General features: G+C 44.7%; 1 protein-coding gene across 1 annotated transcript in view; it reads left to right on the top strand.

Annotated features, from left to right (window-relative positions):
* LOC120020879 (C-Jun-amino-terminal kinase-interacting protein 2-like) overlaps window positions 1-17,809 on the top strand; it is a 130,179-nt gene that overhangs the window by 96,015 nt on the left and 16,355 nt on the right. Inside the window, exons 5-6 of the mRNA XM_038964511.1 lie at window positions 11,830-12,042; window positions 12,158-12,236. Coding sequence (XP_038820439.1) covers window positions 11,830-12,042; window positions 12,158-12,236 — 292 coding nt within the window. The remainder of the gene's footprint in view (window positions 1-11,829; window positions 12,043-12,157; window positions 12,237-17,809) is intronic.

Here is a 17,809-nt window from a genome sequence, read left to right as displayed (position 1 = left end):
CGTCCCTTTTTCAGGACCCTGTCTTTCAAAGATAATTTGTAAAAATCCAAATAACTTCACAGATCTTCATTGTAAAGGGTTTGAACACTGTTTCCCGTGCTTTTCAATTAACCATAAACAATTAATGGACCTGTGGAGCGGTCGTTAAGACACTAACAGCATACAGACAGTAGGCAATTAAGGTCACAGTTATGAAAACTTAGGACACTAAAGAGGCCTTTCTACTGACTCTAAAAAACACCACAATAAAGATGCCCAGGGCCCCTGCTCATCTGCATGAACGTGCCTTAGGCATGCTGCAAGGAGGCATGAGAACTGCAGATGTGGCCAGGGCAATAAATTGCAGTGTCCGTACTGTGAGACACCTAAGACAGCGCTACAGGTAGACAGGACGGACAGCTGATCGTCCTCGCAGTGGCAGACCACGTGTAACAACACCTGCACAGGACCGGTACATCCGAACATAAAACCTGCGGGACAGGTACAGGATGGCAACAACAACTGCCCAAGTTACACCAGGAATGCACAAATCAAATCAAATGTTATTTGTCACATACACATGATTAGCAGATGTTAATGCGAGTGCAGCGAAATGCTTGTGCTTCTAGTTCCGACCATGCAGTAATATCTAACAAGTAATCTAACTAACAATTCTACAACTACCTTATACACGCAAGTGTAAAGGAATTAATAAGAATATGTATATAAAAATATATGAATGGGTGATGGCCGAACGGCATAGGCAAGATGCAGTAGATGGTATAGAATACAGTATATACATATCAGATGAGTAATGTTGGGTATGTAAATATTTCATTATTAAAGTGGCTAGAGATGAGTCAGTATGTTGGCAGCAGCCACTCAATGTTAGTGATGGCTGTTTAACATTCTGATGGCCTTGAGATAGAAGCTGTTTTTCAGTCTCTCGGTCCCCAGCTTTGATGCACCTGTACTGACCTCGCCTTCTGGATGATTGCGGGGTGAACAGGCATCGGGTGGTATAGGTGTCCTGGAGGGCAGGTAGTTTGCCCCCGGTGATGCATTGTGCAGACCTCACTACCCTCTGGAGAGCCTTACGGTTGTGGGCGGAGCAGTTGCCGTACCAGGTGGTGATACAGCCCGACAGGATGCTCTCGATTGTGCATCTTTAAAGGTTTGTGAGTGTTTATTGTGACACGCCGAATTTCTTCAGCCTCCTGAGGTTGAAGAGGCGCTGCTGCGCCTTCTTCACCACGCTGTCTGTGTGGGTGGACTATTTCAGTTTGTCCGTGATGTGTACGCCGGGGAACTTAAAACTTTCCACCTTCTCCCCTACTGTCCTGTCGATGTGGATAGGGGGCTGCTCCCTCTGCTGTTTCCTGAAGTCCACGATCATCTCCTTTGTTTTGTTGACATTGAGCGTGAGGTTATTTTCCTGACACCACACTCCGAGGGCCCTCACCTCAGCCCTGTAGGCCGTCTCGTCGTTGTTTGTAATCAAGCCTGCCACTGTAGTGTCGTCTGCAATCTTGATGATTGAGTTGGAGGCGTGCATGGCCACGCAGTCATGGGTGAACAGGGAGTATAGGAGAGGGCTGAGAACGCACCCTTGTGGGGCCCCAGTGTTGAGGATCAGCGGGGTGGAGATGTTGTTACCTACCCTCACCACCTGGGGGCGGCCATTCAGGAAGTCCAGGACCCAGTTGCACAGGGCGGGGTCGAGACCCAGGGTAATGAGTTTGGAGGGTACTATGGTGTTAAATGCTGAGCTGTAGTCGATGAACAGCATTCTTACATAGGTATTCCTCTTGTCCAGATGGGTTAGGGTAGTGTGCAGTGTGATTGCGATTGCATCGTCTGTGGACCTATTGGGGTGGTAAGCAAATGGGAGTGGGTTTAGTGTGTCAGGTAGGGGGGTGTTGATATGGTCCTTAACTAGTCTCTCAAAGCACTTCATGATGACGGAAGTGAGTGCTACAGGGCGATAGTCATTTAGCTCAGTTACCTTCGCTTTCTTGGGAACAGGAACAATGGTGGCCCTCTTGAGCATGTGGGAACAGCAGACTGGGATAAGGATTGATTGAATATGTCCGTAAACACACCAGCCAGCTGGTCTGCGCATGCTCTGAGGACGCGGCTGGGGATGCCATCTGGGCCGGCAGCCTTGCGAGGGTTAACAGGTTTAAATGTTTTACTCACGTTGGCTGCGGTGAAGGAGAGCCCGCAGGTTTTGGTAGCGGGCCGTGTCAGTGGCACTGTGTTGTCCTCAAAACGAGCAAAGGAGTTGTTTAGTTTGTCTGCGAGTAAGACGTCGGTCTCCGCGACGGGGCTGGTTTTCTTTTTGTAATCGGTGATTGACTGTAGACCCTGCCACATACCTCTCGTGTCTGAGCCATTGAATTGCGACTCTACTTTGTCTCTATACTGACGCTTAGCTTGTTTGATTGCCTTGCGGAGGGAATAGCTACACTGTTTGTATTCGGTCATGTTTCCGGTCACCTTGCCCTGATTAAAAGCAGTGGTTCACGCTTTCAGTTTTGCGCGAATGCTGCCATCATTCCACGGTTTCTGGTTGGGGAATGTTTTAATAGACGCTGTGGGTACAACTTCACCGACGCACTTGCTAATAAACTCGCTCACCGAATCAGCGTATTCCATCAATGTTATTGTCCGACGCTATGCGGAACATATCCCAGTCCACGTGATCGAAGCAATCTTGAAGCGTGGAATCCGATTGTTCGGACCAGCGTTGAACAGACCTGAGCACGGGAGCTTCCTGTTTTAGTTTCTGTCTATAGGCTGGGAGCAGCAAAATGGAGTCGTGGTCAGATTTTCCGAAAGGAGGGCGGGGGAGGGCTTTATATGCGTCGTGGAAGTTAGAATAACAATGATCCAGGGTTTTGCCAGCCCGGGTCGCTCATTCGATATGCTGATGAAATTTAGGGAGCCTTGTTTTCAGATTAGCCTTGTTAAAATCCCCAGCTACAATAAATGCAGCCTCAGGATATGTGGTTTCCAGTTTACATAGAGTCAAATTAATTTTTTTCAGGGCCGTCGATGTGTCTGATTGGGGTGGGATATACATGACTGTGATTATGATCGAAGAGAATTATCTTGGTAGATAATGCGGCCGGCATTTGTTCTATGTCAGGTGAACAAAAGGACTTGAGTTCCTGTATGTTGTTATGATCACAACCACGTCTCGTTAATCATAAGGCATACACCCCCGCCCTTCTTCTTACCAGAGAGATGTTTGTTTCTGTTGGCGCGATACGTGAAGAAGCCGGGTGACTGTACCAACTCTGATGACGTATCCCGAGTGAGCCATGTTTCCGTGAAACGAAGAACGTTACTATCTTTGATGTCTCTCTGGAAGGCAACCCGTGCTTGGATTTCGTCTACCTTGTTGTCAAGAGACTGAACATTGGTGAGTAGTATGCTCAGGAGCGGTGCGCGATGTGCCCGTCTATGGAGCCTGACCAGAAGACCGCTCCGTCTGCCCCTTCTGTGGCGCCGTTGTTTTGGGTCGCCGGCTGGGATCCGATCCATTGTCCTGGGAGGTGGACCAAACAGAGGATCCGCTTTGGGAAAGTCGTATTCCTGGTCGTAATGTTGGTGAGTTGACGTTGCTCTTATATCCAATAGTTCCTCCCGACTGTATGTAATAAAACCTAATATTTCCTGGGGTAACAATGTAAGAAATAACACATAAAAATGTAAAATACTGCATAGTTTCCTAGGAATGCGAAGCGAGGCGGCCATCTCTGTCGGCGCAGTCTGTGCTCTGTTTGGCTCCATCAGTGCTCAGACTGTCCGCAATAGGCTGAGAGAGGCTGGACTGAGGACTTGCAGGCCTGTTGTAACACAGGTCCTCACCAGACATCACCGGCAACAACGTTGCCAACAAAGTGCTCTTCACTGACGAGTCGCGGTTTTATCTCACCAGGGGTGATGGTCGGATTCGTGTTTATCGTCAAAGGAATGAGCATTACACCGAGGCAGGTACTCTGGAGCGGGATCGATTTGCAGGTGGAGGGTCCGTCATGGTCTGGGGCGGTGTGTCACAGCATCATCGGACTGAGCTTGTTGTCATTGCAGGCAATCTCAACGCTGTGCGTTACAGGGAAGACATCCTCCTCTCTCATGTGGTACCCTTCCTGCAGGCTCATCCTGACATGACATTCCATCATGACAATGCAACCAGCCATATTGCTCGTTCTGTGCGTGATTTCCTGCAAGACAGGAATGTCAGTGTTCTGCCATGGCCAGCGAAGAGCCCGGATCTCAATCCCATTGAGCACGTCTGGGACCTGTTGGGTGAGGGCTAGGGCCATTCCCCCCAGAAATGTCCGGGAACTTGCAGGTGCCTTGACGGAAGAGTGGGGTAACATCTCACAGCAATAACTGGCAAATCTGGTGCAGTCCATGAGGAGGAGATGCGCTGCAGTACTTAATGCACCTGGTGGCCACACCAAATACTGACTGTTACTTTTGATTTTGACACCCCCCCATTATTCCATTTCTCTTAGTCACGTGTCTGTGGAACTTGTTCATGTCTCAGTTGTTGAATCTTGTTATGTTCATACAAATATTTACACATGTTAAGTTTGCTGAAAATAAACGCAGTTGACAGTGAGAGGACATTTCTTTTTTTGCTGAGGTTATATACATATTCGTCTCCGTTTCAGCACCAACTGGTAAACGTAAAAATACTCTCATATTGTAGGTTATTTAGGCACATTTTGGAGTTAGGAAAGTATGTATGAGTGGTTTGGAGAGCCTTTACACACTAAATACTGTATAGTGATGAATACAAAATACACTGGTTTGATTCATCCTGAAAGTTGTCATATTAAAGTTCAATCCATGAAATATTGGAAGGTGGGGAAAAAGTGTACAATAGGGGTTGAACAATAATCCTATAAATGTACTCTAATCCTTACTAATCATGTAACTGTATTACAATGGTCCAGTCGTCTTGAACCAGGCTCCAGGTTTAACCTGCTACGTGTGGTCTGACTTCCATAATGATTCAAATAGGCTACATGTCCCATATTATTGCACAACATTGCCTAATATGGTCCACTAATGCTAGCGAACCTCAGGAACAACTACACAGACCTGAGAGAAAAGAAAGATAATCAGAATGAAATGGAATGTTGCAAAATATAAGCTACAAATTGAGGAAACTAACACTAAAGTGACAGTTATAAATGTATGTGGTATTACTGACGGTGGCTCCCGATAGTGGCTAATATTTAAAATGATACAAGATCAGAATACTGTGTATCTGTGGACACACCTCCGCTACACCTTAATTTCTTAGATCTCCCCCCCGAACAAGTTCTAGGTGAATAGCATGCTATTCTCATGATGAAGTTCAAGGTCAGATTACGCATAGAGAGGAAAGCGCATCAAAAGGGAATTACGTTCCATTTACGGAAGCTTAACTCAGCCCATATGAGCTGTGATGGGCTTCTTGCTGTAGCTGTGCTGTTGTGTTATGGCTAACAGCCTCTGTTTTAGCCATGTTCATTAGAGAAGGCTGCTCTCTCTCTCTCTCTCTTTCTCACTCTCCCTCTCTCTTTCAGAAAACCCAACCCTGTCAAACCAGGTTACATTCAGGTTCACTGAACTTTTCAGTAAGCAATATAGCTAGTATTCAGATCAGAAACAACCCTGAACTGAAAGTCCGATCTATGTGCATGTCCATTAGCAGAATACTTGTGACCGACACTGCAGACTCATTTCATTTCTCTGGATGTAATGATGTTGAGGTGAAACTCATTCATAACATCCCTCTGGTTTTCCCCAGTCAGCAGAAGGGCTCTGCTTCCGCCAGGCTGCCTGAAAGGCTTGTAACAGGAGGGAATGGCAGCTCTGTCTTTACCCACTAGGAGGGATGTCCTTGGGAACCTGAGAACTGGGGATCGCTCCTCAAAGAGACACACACAAACACACACAGTCATATTTATAGATGTCCACTCTCTCAACTGTCATCAAGGATCAATTTATTTGGGTTATCATGACCTCTTCTTATTGATCTGGTGATATTTTACTGTAGATAAATGATGTCACATGTCAATGTTTAGATGTCCTCAATGGAGTAATACTGTTATGAGTACATTATGATATCATAAATACACAACACTATCAATATGACTAAAATATTACTAGATAATATAAAAATGTAGATCACATATATTATTTTCTACTAAAAAAAATCAATCGGCCATAAAAGATGTGAAATATCTCTTGTACAGTTGGCTATGTCATTGACGTCCTCAGATAAAATGTACTGTATCTGTCACATGTAGCTGCTATATGTCCCATGGGTTATAGATGGACTGTTTCCTCTGGGTCATATGCTTCCATGAGAGAGAGAGAGAGAGAGAGAGAGAGAGAGAGAGAGAGAGAGAGAGAGAGAGAGAGAGAGAGAGAGAGAGAGAGAGAGAGAGAGAGAGAGAGAGAGAGAGAGAGAGAGAGAGAGAGAGAGAGAGAGAGAGAGAGAGAGAGAGAGAGAGAGAGAGAGAGAGAGAGAGAGAGAGAGAGAGAGAGAGAGAGAGAGAGAGAGAGAGAGAGAGAGAGAGAGAGAGAGAGAGAGAGAGAGAGAGACTGCCAGACTGCCAGACTGCCAGACTGCCAGACTGCAGTACTGGGCCCTGGCAGTAAACCCCAAAGAGTTTTTATAAAACCTTTGTTTTATACTTAATTATTAACACAAATAAGTGCATTTTAAGAAGTTAAACAACAAATTTGTCATTCCTAAATAAAAATTACAAACAATAAAATGATCTTTTACCGAGAAGAACTGAAAATACACTTTTATTTTATTTGACTAATCCTTAAAAAACACATCTTACATCCTGCCCATATCCAGTGTCTATTTTGTGTTTCCTACTCAGAAATATGTTACATCTTACAGTAGCTTGTCCCAAAAAACATTTAACAGTTTACATTTTATTTTCTGTTCTTACTAGTAAAAACAATGTTATTGAAAATCTCCCATACAGCTGTAAACAGACTCCAGTATTTCAAAGAGAGGCTTTATCCTCTCACACTCCATAAAACAGTGAATTTTTTTTATCTTATGTTACAAAAAGGACATCCATCTTCAACATCTGAGTTGATAACAGATACAAAAGCATTAACTGCAATGATGCCATGCAAAACCCTCCATTGCATGTCACCAGTGGCCTTTTGTAACGGTGGCTTGTACAGTGCTCTCCATGCTGGCTTTACCTTGTCACCAGTGCCCAGTTTTACCCTCCAAGGAGTGTATTTTCTAGTCTTCAATGTGTCTTTATTCAAAACCTTGACACACCCCCTATATAAGTATTTCCCATTCACCTCATCCAACCGCCTCTCTTCCAACCCTCTCAAATCCATTAATAACGCCTTTCTTTCTGACTCTGGGATATTGGGTGTAAACCCTAGTCTTGGAAATGGGACTTTTTCATCTGGTACCTTCTTCTATTAAGCATAAACTCCGACAATCCTTTACGACCTCACCCCCAAATGTTCAGCCACTCGTCCTCCATCCATTAAGGTGGGCCCAGTCATGGCCATTCACTGTTTTAGGGTGATGATTTTGCCCTTCACCAGAATCTTGGAGAAATGTGGAACAGCTGCAGTTGTACAATCCAGTCTTGCCCCAAACACCAGAGGTTCCTCCAGCAGCCAATGCAATGACTACGTTGGAGTGCGTCTGGACACCTTCATTATGCTCCACACCCTAAGAAGAACTCAGTAAAACGGAGGTACTCCTTCCCTAGAAATCTGTCTACTATCAACCAAAATGAAAGCCTTCAAGATACCTAATCCCCTGACCTGCTGTAATACAAGACCTGCCACCCCTCTCCAAACCACATTTCCGGTCCATAGAGCAACCTTTGGATAAACTGAAACCCGGAAAGCAGTAGCCCTTCTAGCAAGATGTACAAGACCTTATTCCCCCTCCTCTTTTGACAAATACAAAACACTTTGTGGAACCCAATGATATTTCTCAGAAAATAAATCTACAATAATCGCCTGTATCTTAGCCAGAAGGCCAGATGGTGGCTCTAAACATGACAACCGATGCCACAGTGCAGAGGCAACCACATTGTTAACAATAATGGTACGCCCCCTGTATGACATACGATATAACAACCAACGCCATCTCCTCATCCTCCCTTCCACCATTTCAAGCACCCCATTCCAATTTGTTTCCATTGTCCCCTCATCCCATAGGTACACTCCAAGATACTTAAACCCCCCTTACACCATTCCAGCCCCCCATGGGAAAGCCATGATCCCTCCAGACCATTTTCCAATCTGTAAATCACAAGTTTTGTCCCAATGAGACTCAAACTATCCACCTCTGCTTGATTTTTCACTAAAATAACTACATCATCAGCATAGGCTGAGAGACAAATAGGAGGAATATCCTCTGAAAGGTACACCCCTTCAATGCGACTTCTAATGCTATTTAGTAGTGGCTCTATAGCGATGGCATATAACATTTCTGACAAAGAACATCCCTGCCTAATACCTCTACACACTCTTCTGTTGTCAAAAGAGGAATGTCAGGGTGAACCGAAGACCTGACGAACCCGCCACATATGTTGACTCTGTATGTCGGAGTTGAAGTTCCACAGCTCACAGGTGTGCCTGGCATGGATTGTGACTCCATCTCGATCCTCGCCCTTTTCAACGCGTAAGTGAGTCAATGATTCCAATGATTCGTCTGACAAACAAAGAACTTTGCATCCTGCAGGCATAGATCAAACTTTGCGTCCCCCAGGCATGGATCAAAGCTGGCGAGACATTCAATAACGCCATCTTCACAGACGAATCAACCGTGGCCCTTGAGCAGTTTATCAAGAAGATAAACGAAAGCATAAAGATGTTGATGCAGAAATGCTGTTTTTAGTTATAAATGTAACACTTTAGAGTACTTAAGCATCAAATACATTGCAAGTTGAGGGATTTTCACAACAGTAGCCGGGCTACAAAAAGTCTATTGTCCTGCTAATAGGAAACATTTGCATGATGGGCTACATTCTTTATTGTAACCACAATGTCACACATCATTTGTATCTACCTTTCCAATTACTTTTAGAGTTTGGGATTTACAAATGTGCGCCTTTAATTATTAGTTACATTGTTTTAGTTCGAACGTGCAGACTTTTTTTTTCTTTAAATGATTGTTTTATGTAGGATGCTACATTTTTGACCAGTTGCAATTGTAAGTAGGCCTAATAAAAGAAATCATACTTCTATTAGGCTGTTAAGCCTCATAGCCTACCTCAGCCAGTTAAGTTATTTTATATAGGTCTAGACTCCGAAGAAATAGACTCCAATTAAGCCCTCTTGTTGTTTGTAAAGTCAAATTAAAATGAAGATCATTGTTGAAATGAATTGCCCGACTGGTGTAGGTTTTCTCCATCTGTTGGTGTGCAAGACTTTCATAACAAGTGTCGCACATCTCTCATGTCGCACATCAAATTGAAACATATTGTCATTCTCTGACCAAAAAATATGCACAATTGTCTATATTAACTAAAATATTTCCCTCAATTGTACAGTTTTTGCGTGACTCGTTATGACGTTATAACTACTTACATTTGCTTCCCAGGTACTGCTTTATTGGCTATCTTTGCGGAAGAAAGTCACCAGGGAGCGGTGGCTCGCGTGAAATTCGTCATTGGAACCACTCGATATGATTGGTCATATAAAAACCTTGGGACCCAAATGCATAATGCGTGCTCTTTACTCCCCCTTGTGGTGGTCTGGAACAATGAATCCGTGACGCTGGGTACCTCTAAGTCCCGCGGTGTAAGCTCACAACTTTGAAAGGAGGAACCACTGTAGGCGTACAGAGGCCTGTGCTCCAATGGCACGTTGTGTTAGCTAATCCAAGTTTATAATTTTAAAAGGCTAATTGATCATTAGAAAACCCTTTTGCAATTATGTTAGCACAGCTGAAATCTGTTTCTGGCCTTCTTTAGACTAGTTGAGTATCTGGAGCATCAGCATTTGTGGATTCGATTACAGGCTCAAAATGGGACCCAAACAAAGGACTTTCTTCTGAAACTCGTCAGTCTATTCTTGTTCTGAGAAATGAAGGCTATTCCATGCGAGAAATTGCCAAGAAACTGAAGATCTCATACAACGCTGTGTACTACTCCCTTCACAGAACAGCGCAAACGGGCTCTAACTAGAATAGAAAGAGGAGTGGGAGGCCCCGGTGTACAACTGAGCAAGAGGACAAGTACATTAGAGTGTCTAGTATGAGAAACAGATGCCTCACTAGTCCTCAACTGGCAGCTTCATTAATTAGGCATAGGCATCCCGCTAGCTGAACAACTTCCGGTGAAACTGGAGGGCGCGCAATTCAAATAAATAATCATACAAATATGGATATTAAACATTTAGGTACATATAAGTGTCTTATACCGGCTGAAAGCTTAAATTCTTGTTAATCTAATGGCACTGTAACAGTAGCTGTTACAGTGAAAATATGCCATGCGATTGCACCCCACATCAAAATATTTTTCCACTGGCACAGGTTTCATACATTCACAAATACCGATTACATTTTCACTTACTTTTTGAAAATCTTCCTCTGATTTGTCATCCAAAGGGTCCCAGCTATAACATGTAGTGTTGTTTTGTTAGATAAAATCCTTCTTTATACCCAAAAAAGTATGTTAAGTTGGCGCCATCGATTTCAGTAATCTACTCGTTCAACAGAGAACGGAGAAAGGAATCCAAAAAGGAATCCAAAAAGTTTCAACAAGTCAAAATACGTTTCTATATACTCCTCAGATACCCTAAAATGTAATTGAACTATAATATTTCTTACGGAAAGAAGTATGTTCAATAGGAAACCGATTTTAGCAGGTGCGTCCTGTCTTTATGGCGCGCGCAAACACGAATTTCCAAGACTGTGTCCCTGTACTAAAACTGATATTTCTTATTCGTTTTTGAAGTTACAAGCCTGAAACCTTGAACCTAGACTACTGACACCCTGTGGAAGCCATAGGAATTGCATCCAGGGAGCTAATTTTCAATATGACCTTTTACTTGCCTTTCTAAGAGGATGGTCTCTAAACAAACGAATTCTGGATTTTTTGTCTTTGGAGTTTCGCCTACCATATCTATTGTGTTATATTCTCCTACATTATTTTAACATTTCTACAAATGTCAAAGTGTTTTCTTTCCAATGGTACCAATTATATGCATATCCTGGCTTCAGGGCCTGAGAAACAGGCAGTTTACTTTTGGCACATCATTCAGGTGGAAATTGAGAAAAAGGGGCCTAGCCCTAAGAAGTTATTAAATAGTCCACGCAAAACACCAGTCTCAACGTCAACAGTGAAGAGGCGAGTTGCAAAGAAAAAGACATATCTCTGTCCAGTGTCTGTGTTCTTTTGCCCATCTTAATTTTTTATTTTTATTGGTCAGTCTGAGATATGACTTTTTCTTTGCAACTCTGCCTAGAAGTCCAGCATCCTGGAGTCGCTTCTTCACTGTTGATTGCAGTGCTTTGATGTGTGTTTGAACGCTGATACGTATACTGCAGTGCTTGATTATAGTGTTATATTCTTCTTGTAGGCTGCTATGGGTTTACCTGTCCCACACCTTTCTCTGAAAATTATTGCAAGGTGACTCTGGGGTTGTTGCTTTTGTTCATACTAGCATTTGAAAATTGCTGACAGAATCGCAATTCAGCGGCTTACAGTGTAAAAATATTGTTAAAGCAATCTCTTCCTTACCGCAAGTCATTCAATGTCTCTCCCCCTCCCCTTTTTATTCTCTCTCTCTATCTGTCTATCTCTCTTTCAGGACTGTCTGATTCTGGAGAAGAGCAATATGCACCACCCGGTCTGCTCCTTCCAGGACGACTTCCAGGAGTTTGAGATGATCGATGACGAGGATGAGGAGGATGAGGAAGATGAAGACGAGGTGGACCCTGACACTCTTCCCTCCCCCACCGCTTCCCCTCCTTCTTCCCCCACCCTTGGCACGCTGAAGAGCCGGCCCACCACTCTCAACCTCACCACCACTGTCTCACAGGTACACATGCACGCACACAATCAACCTTATCACATTTAACACCAGACTTTGCTTTCTGCTCTCCTCTGATTTGGTAAATTATGCTGACCTCTCTCTCTTTTTCTCTCTCTCTCAGGACTCACTGAACAACAACAGCAGTCTTTCTCCAAAGAAGGGCAGCTGGCAGGACTCTCTACGCAACCCTACCTCACAGGGTGAGTACTATGCTGTCATACTGTTACCACTCCCCCCTACTCATTACTTATCCAATAGTAATCCACTGCCAACGCCTAGCAGCTTATTTCCTCCAAATGTCCTCCAAATGTTCAAGTATTTAAAAAATAAATGTATACTTTTTAAAATGTTCTTGTTTGGGAGGCTACATGCACAGTACACAAATTCATATACATTTTTTGTCCCTTTGTCCCGCGTCCCGCAACCAAAAATCATGCCCGCATTTTATCAACATATTTAAACAAAAGTAATAAAAAATTTAAAAGTTAGATTTTTTTTTTTTTCAGTCAGCCATTCCGACCTGTCTATTACAATCACGTTGCGCTTATGAAAGATATATATCATAAAGATGTGATACTGGTGATGTTAAACACTCCAATCGTTGTTGAGATCTGATATTTTGAGCAGCGCAAGATGAGACTTAGACCAATGTCATAGGCCTATCGTCAACCAATCACATTTCTCAAATCCTTTCGGGCTACATTCCAGCTAAAATTAGCGAGGACATTTAGCCTTAACTACTTAAAAAAAGTGTGTTTCTGACAAAGGTCATTTCGTCAAACTTGTGAGGCTATACATGGCCATCTTTGCTTCTACCTTACTCAAACCCATTTTAAAAGCCTCCCTTCCTAACTGTTTTACATTTCCTGAGACCAACCAGAAATGTTCCTTGGTCAAATATTCCCAGATTTTCATAAAACATGTGGTCTCTCGTTTCTGCATCACCAAATTTTGTGCGAGACAAAAGAGTAGGCTAAGTGTGCTTCAATGAGCTTGTTCGGTGCAGCGGGTGCATTGCTCTGCCACTTCTCACAATGGTGCTCCTTTAGTAAAATTAGATCAAAGCTGAATCAATGTCTTGGAAGATCACATAATTATTAATTAGTATTCTAATAGCTTAGTATAATGTTACTGTTACACAAAAACCCACACCTTAGTCATTTCTTATGACATTTTAGGATGGTTAGCTGAATGGTCCATGTTTTTTTATCATGCAGCACTCAGCAGCGTGTGCTACTAGGCAGAATTTACTTTGATTGAAACAAAATACAGGAAGGCTTTATAGTTTGTTAACACCATCTGCTCTAATTTGCTTACGAAAAAGTAATTGAAGAAGATTTAAATGCATATTCCTATGAAACTGATTGAGATCAAATGATTGGCATGCAGATGCAGTTTGGACATATCACCAGTAAAACGTGAAGAATTATAATTCACAATTGACAGTGATGATGGCCTATTTTGAAATGAGGTATACTTAGTGTTTAAAGGTATTAAAAAGATAAACATTTCTTGAGACATTGTGTGGGTGCACTGTATGCATATTCTATAATTAAACAAGAAGGCACGAGGGGGTGTGGTATATGGCCAATATACCACGGCTAATGGCTGTTCTTACGCACGACGCATCGCGGAGTGCCTGGACACATCCCTTAGCCGTGGTATATTATCCATATACCACAAACTCCTGAGGTGCCTTATTGCTATTATAAACTGGTTACCAACGTAATTAGAGCAGTAAAAATTTATATTTTGTCATACCTATGGTATAACACGACTGTCAGCCAATCAGCATTCAGGGGTCGAACTTCCCAGTTTATGATGATATATATGTGGAATTCCTAGTCTCTGGCAGCATTTGGAACTGCCTATCTGCGGTCAAGAACGCAGAGTTCATCTCAGTTTATCCTGCCCTTCACTCCCTTGACTTTTTGGCCCTGACGGAGACATGGATCACCCCAGAGAACACTGCTACTCTAGCTGCTCTTCTCTCGTAGCCCGAGAGCATCTGGTCGTTGCGGTGGTGGCACAGGGCTACTCATTTCTCCTAACTGGAGATTTTCTAGTCATGACAGGGAGACATAGTGGAGTGGTAACGCTCGTGCAAGCAGTTGCTCCCGACGCCACTTGGGTTCACTTCAGCATCCAACGAGAGGCTCTTGCTGCCAAGGGAATGCCTGACAGCTTGAAAGACGTTTTGGACACGACAGTGAAAATGGTTAACTTTGTTAAAGCAAGGCCCCTGAACTCTCGTATATTTTCTGCATTATGGGCAGCGTGATGCTTTTACAACATACAGAAGTGCGCTGGTTATCAAGGGGCAAGGTATATACACGTTTTTTTTTTAAATTGAGAGACGAGCTTAAAGTTTACTTTTACTGACCATAATTTTCACTTGTCTGACCGCTTGCATGATGGCGAGTTTCTCACACGACTGGCCTATCTGGGTGATTTTTCTCATCTGAATGATCTGAATCTAGGATTACAGGGACTCTTGAGGTCAGTTGCACACAAAAAATCATACAATGATGGAAAGACCTGTGTTGTCCTTGTTAATGCAGACAGAAAAGAGCTCTAACTTCTTATTCATAGCCTCAATTTTGTCCAGCACATTAAACATAGTTGCGCTATGTTTTAAGGGATTGATTTGCACTTTTCGCACCAAAGTACATTCATCTCTAGGAGACAACGCGTCTCCTTCCTGAGCAGTATGGTGGCTGCGTGGTCCCATGGTGTTTATACTTGCGTACTATTGTTTGTACAGATGAACGTGGTACCTTCATGCGTTTGGAAATTGGTAGGCCTTGAAATGCATTCACAGGCACACCTCCAATTGACTCAAATGATGTCAATTAGCCTATTAGAAGCTTCTAAAGCCATGACATAATTTTCTGGAATTTTTCAAGCTGTTTAAAGGCACAGTCAACTTAGTGTATGTAAACTTCTGACCCATTGGAATTGTGATACAGTGAATTATAAGTGAAATAATCTGTCTGTAAACAATTGTTGGAAAAATTACTTGTGTCATGCACACAGTAGATGTCATGACTGACTTGCCAAGACTATAGTTTGTTAACAAGACATTTGTGGAGTGGTTGAAAAATGAGTTTTAATGACTCCAACCTAAGTGTATGTAAACTTCCGACTTCAACTGTATGTGAGAGTTGATTCTCGACCCTCACTAGAATGAAGCTAAGTACAGGCACAGACTGTGTGTGGAAAATTATTTAAGACTGAGACTCTCTTCAATACCTCCAGCATTGCAGAGGTATGTGCATCCTTTCAAGCACACCCTTCTCATTAACCTGTGGTGAGTTATTCACAATTTTTGATGAACAAATAAGGTTTTATATGTAAGATGGCTAATAAAGAGCACAATTATTGATTATTATTATATTATTATTTGTGCCCTGGTCCTATAAGAGCTCTTTGACACATCCCGCGAGGAGGGTTGTGACAAAAACTCACACTCATTCTTATGTTTAATAAATGTATCGTGTAGTGTGTGTGTGTGGCAGGTTTACAATGATGGCAAAAACAACATTTGAGAGTGTGCTGACCCTGGTGCTAGAGGGGGTAAGCAGCTGGAGGTTGAATGTTTGAAGGGGTACGGGACTATAAAAAGTTTGGGAACCACTGCCTAAAGGTATCAAAAAATTATGTAAAACAATTATTGGATGAAACATTGAATTTGGCATTACTGCTATTAACCAATAGAAACGCATTGAATAACAGATTCACTACATTGTAACGTCCTGACCAGAGTTCTTATGTGTTTTGCTTGTTTAGTGTTGGTCAGGACGTGAGCTGGGTGGGAATTCTATGTTGTGTGTCTAGTTCGTCTGTTTCTATGTTCAGCCTGATATGGTTCTCAATCAGAGACAGCTGTCAATCGTTGTCCCTGATTGAGAATCATATATAGGTGGCTTGTTTTGTTTTGGGGATTGTGGGTGGTTGTTTCCTTTCTCTGTGTTTGTGTTCTGCACCAGCTAGGACTGTGACGGTATGTTCTTTTGTTATTTTGTATAGTGTTTTTGTTTTGTCCATTAAATTTCATTATGTCAAATTACCACGCTGCCCATTGGTCCTCTGATCCTTCTCGCCTCTCCTCGTCTGAGGAGGAGGACGAAGTAGACTGCCGTTACAGAACCACCCACCAAACCCGGATCAAGCAGCGTGAGAACGGGCAGCAGCGACAGCAGCAGCGGTACCAGGAGGAATGGTCATGGGAGCAAATATTGAACGGAGAAGGACCCTGGGCTAAGGTTGGAGAATATCGGCGCTCTCGGGAAGAGATGGAGGCAGCTAAAGCCCAGGAGCGGTGGTATGAGGAGGCAGCACGGAAGCGTGGCTGGAAGCCCGTGAAGAAACCCCAAAAATTTCTTGGGGGGGGGGCTAAAGGGTAGTGTGGCGAAGGTAGGTAGGAAACCTGCGCCCACTTCCCATGCTTACCGTGGAGAGCGGGAGTACGGGCAGACACCGTGTTATGCGGAAGAGCGCACGGTGTCTCCTGTACGGGTGCATAGCCCGGTGCGGGTTATTCCACCTCCCCGCATTGGGCGGGCTAGAGTGAGCATTGAGCCAAGTGCCATGAAGCCGGCTCTACATATCTGGCCTCCAGTACGTCTCCTCGGGCCGGTGTACATGGCACCAGCCTTACGCATGGTGTCCCCGGTTCGCCAACACAGCCCAGTGCGGGTTATTCCACCTCCCCGCACTGGACGGGCTACGGGGAGCATGCAACCAGGTAAGGTTGGGCAGGCTCAGTGCTCAAGGGAGCCAGTACGCCTGCACGGTCCGGTATATCCGGCGCTACCTTCCCGCTCCAGCCCAGTACCACCAGTGCCTACACCACGCACCAGGCTTCCAGTGCGTCTCCAGAGCCCTGTTCCTCCTCCACGCACTCTCCCTGTGGTGCGTGTCTCCAGCCCAGTACCTCCAGTTCCGGCACCACGCACCAAGCCTCCTGTGCATCTCCAGAGCCCTGTACGCACTGTTCCTTCTCCCCGCACTCGCCCTGAGGTGCGTGCCCTCAGCCCGGTACCACCAGTGCCGGTACCACGCACCAGGCCTATAGTGCGCATCGAGAGTCCAGTGTGCCCTGTTCCTGCTCCCCGCACTAGCCTTGAGGTGCGTGTCTCCAGTCCGGTACCACCAGTTCCGGCACCACGCACCAGGCCTACTGTGCGCCTCAGCAGGTCAGAGTCGGACGTCTGTCCAACGCCGCCTGCACTGCTCGTCTGTCCAGCTCCGTCTGAGCTGCCTGCCTGCCCAGCGCCGTCTGAACTGCCTGCACTGCTCGTTTGCTCAACGCCGCCTGCACTACTCGTCTGTCCAGCGCCGTCTGAGCTGCCTGCCTGCCCAGCGCCGTCTGAACTGCCTGCACTGCTCGTCTGCTCAACGCCGCCTGCACTGCTCGTCTGCCCAGCGCCGTCTGAGCTGCCTGCACTGCCTGCCTGCCCAGCGCCGTCTGAGCTGCCTGCCTGCCCAGCACCTTCTGAGCCATCCGTCTGCCCAGCACCGTCTGAGCCATCCGTCTGCCCAGCGCCGTCTGAGCCATCCGTCTGCCCAGCGCCGTCTGAGCCATCTGTCTGCCTGGCGCCATCTGAGCCATCTGTCTGCCCAGCGCCATCTGAGCCATCTGTCTGCCCAGCGCCATCTGAGCCATCCGTCTGCCACGAGCCATTAGAGCCGCCCGTCTGCCACGAGCCATTAGAGCCGTCCGTCAGTCAGGAGCCGCTAGAGCCGTCCGTCAGTCAGGAGCTGCCAGAGC

The sequence above is a fragment of the Salvelinus namaycush genome, chromosome 2 (genome assembly GCF_016432855.1).
Source record: "Salvelinus namaycush isolate Seneca chromosome 2, SaNama_1.0, whole genome shotgun sequence".
In the NCBI taxonomy this organism is placed as follows: domain Eukaryota; kingdom Metazoa; phylum Chordata; class Actinopteri; order Salmoniformes; family Salmonidae; genus Salvelinus; species Salvelinus namaycush.
The sequence above is the reverse complement of the archived record's forward strand: the minus strand, read 5'-3'. Positions and strand labels throughout refer to the sequence as shown.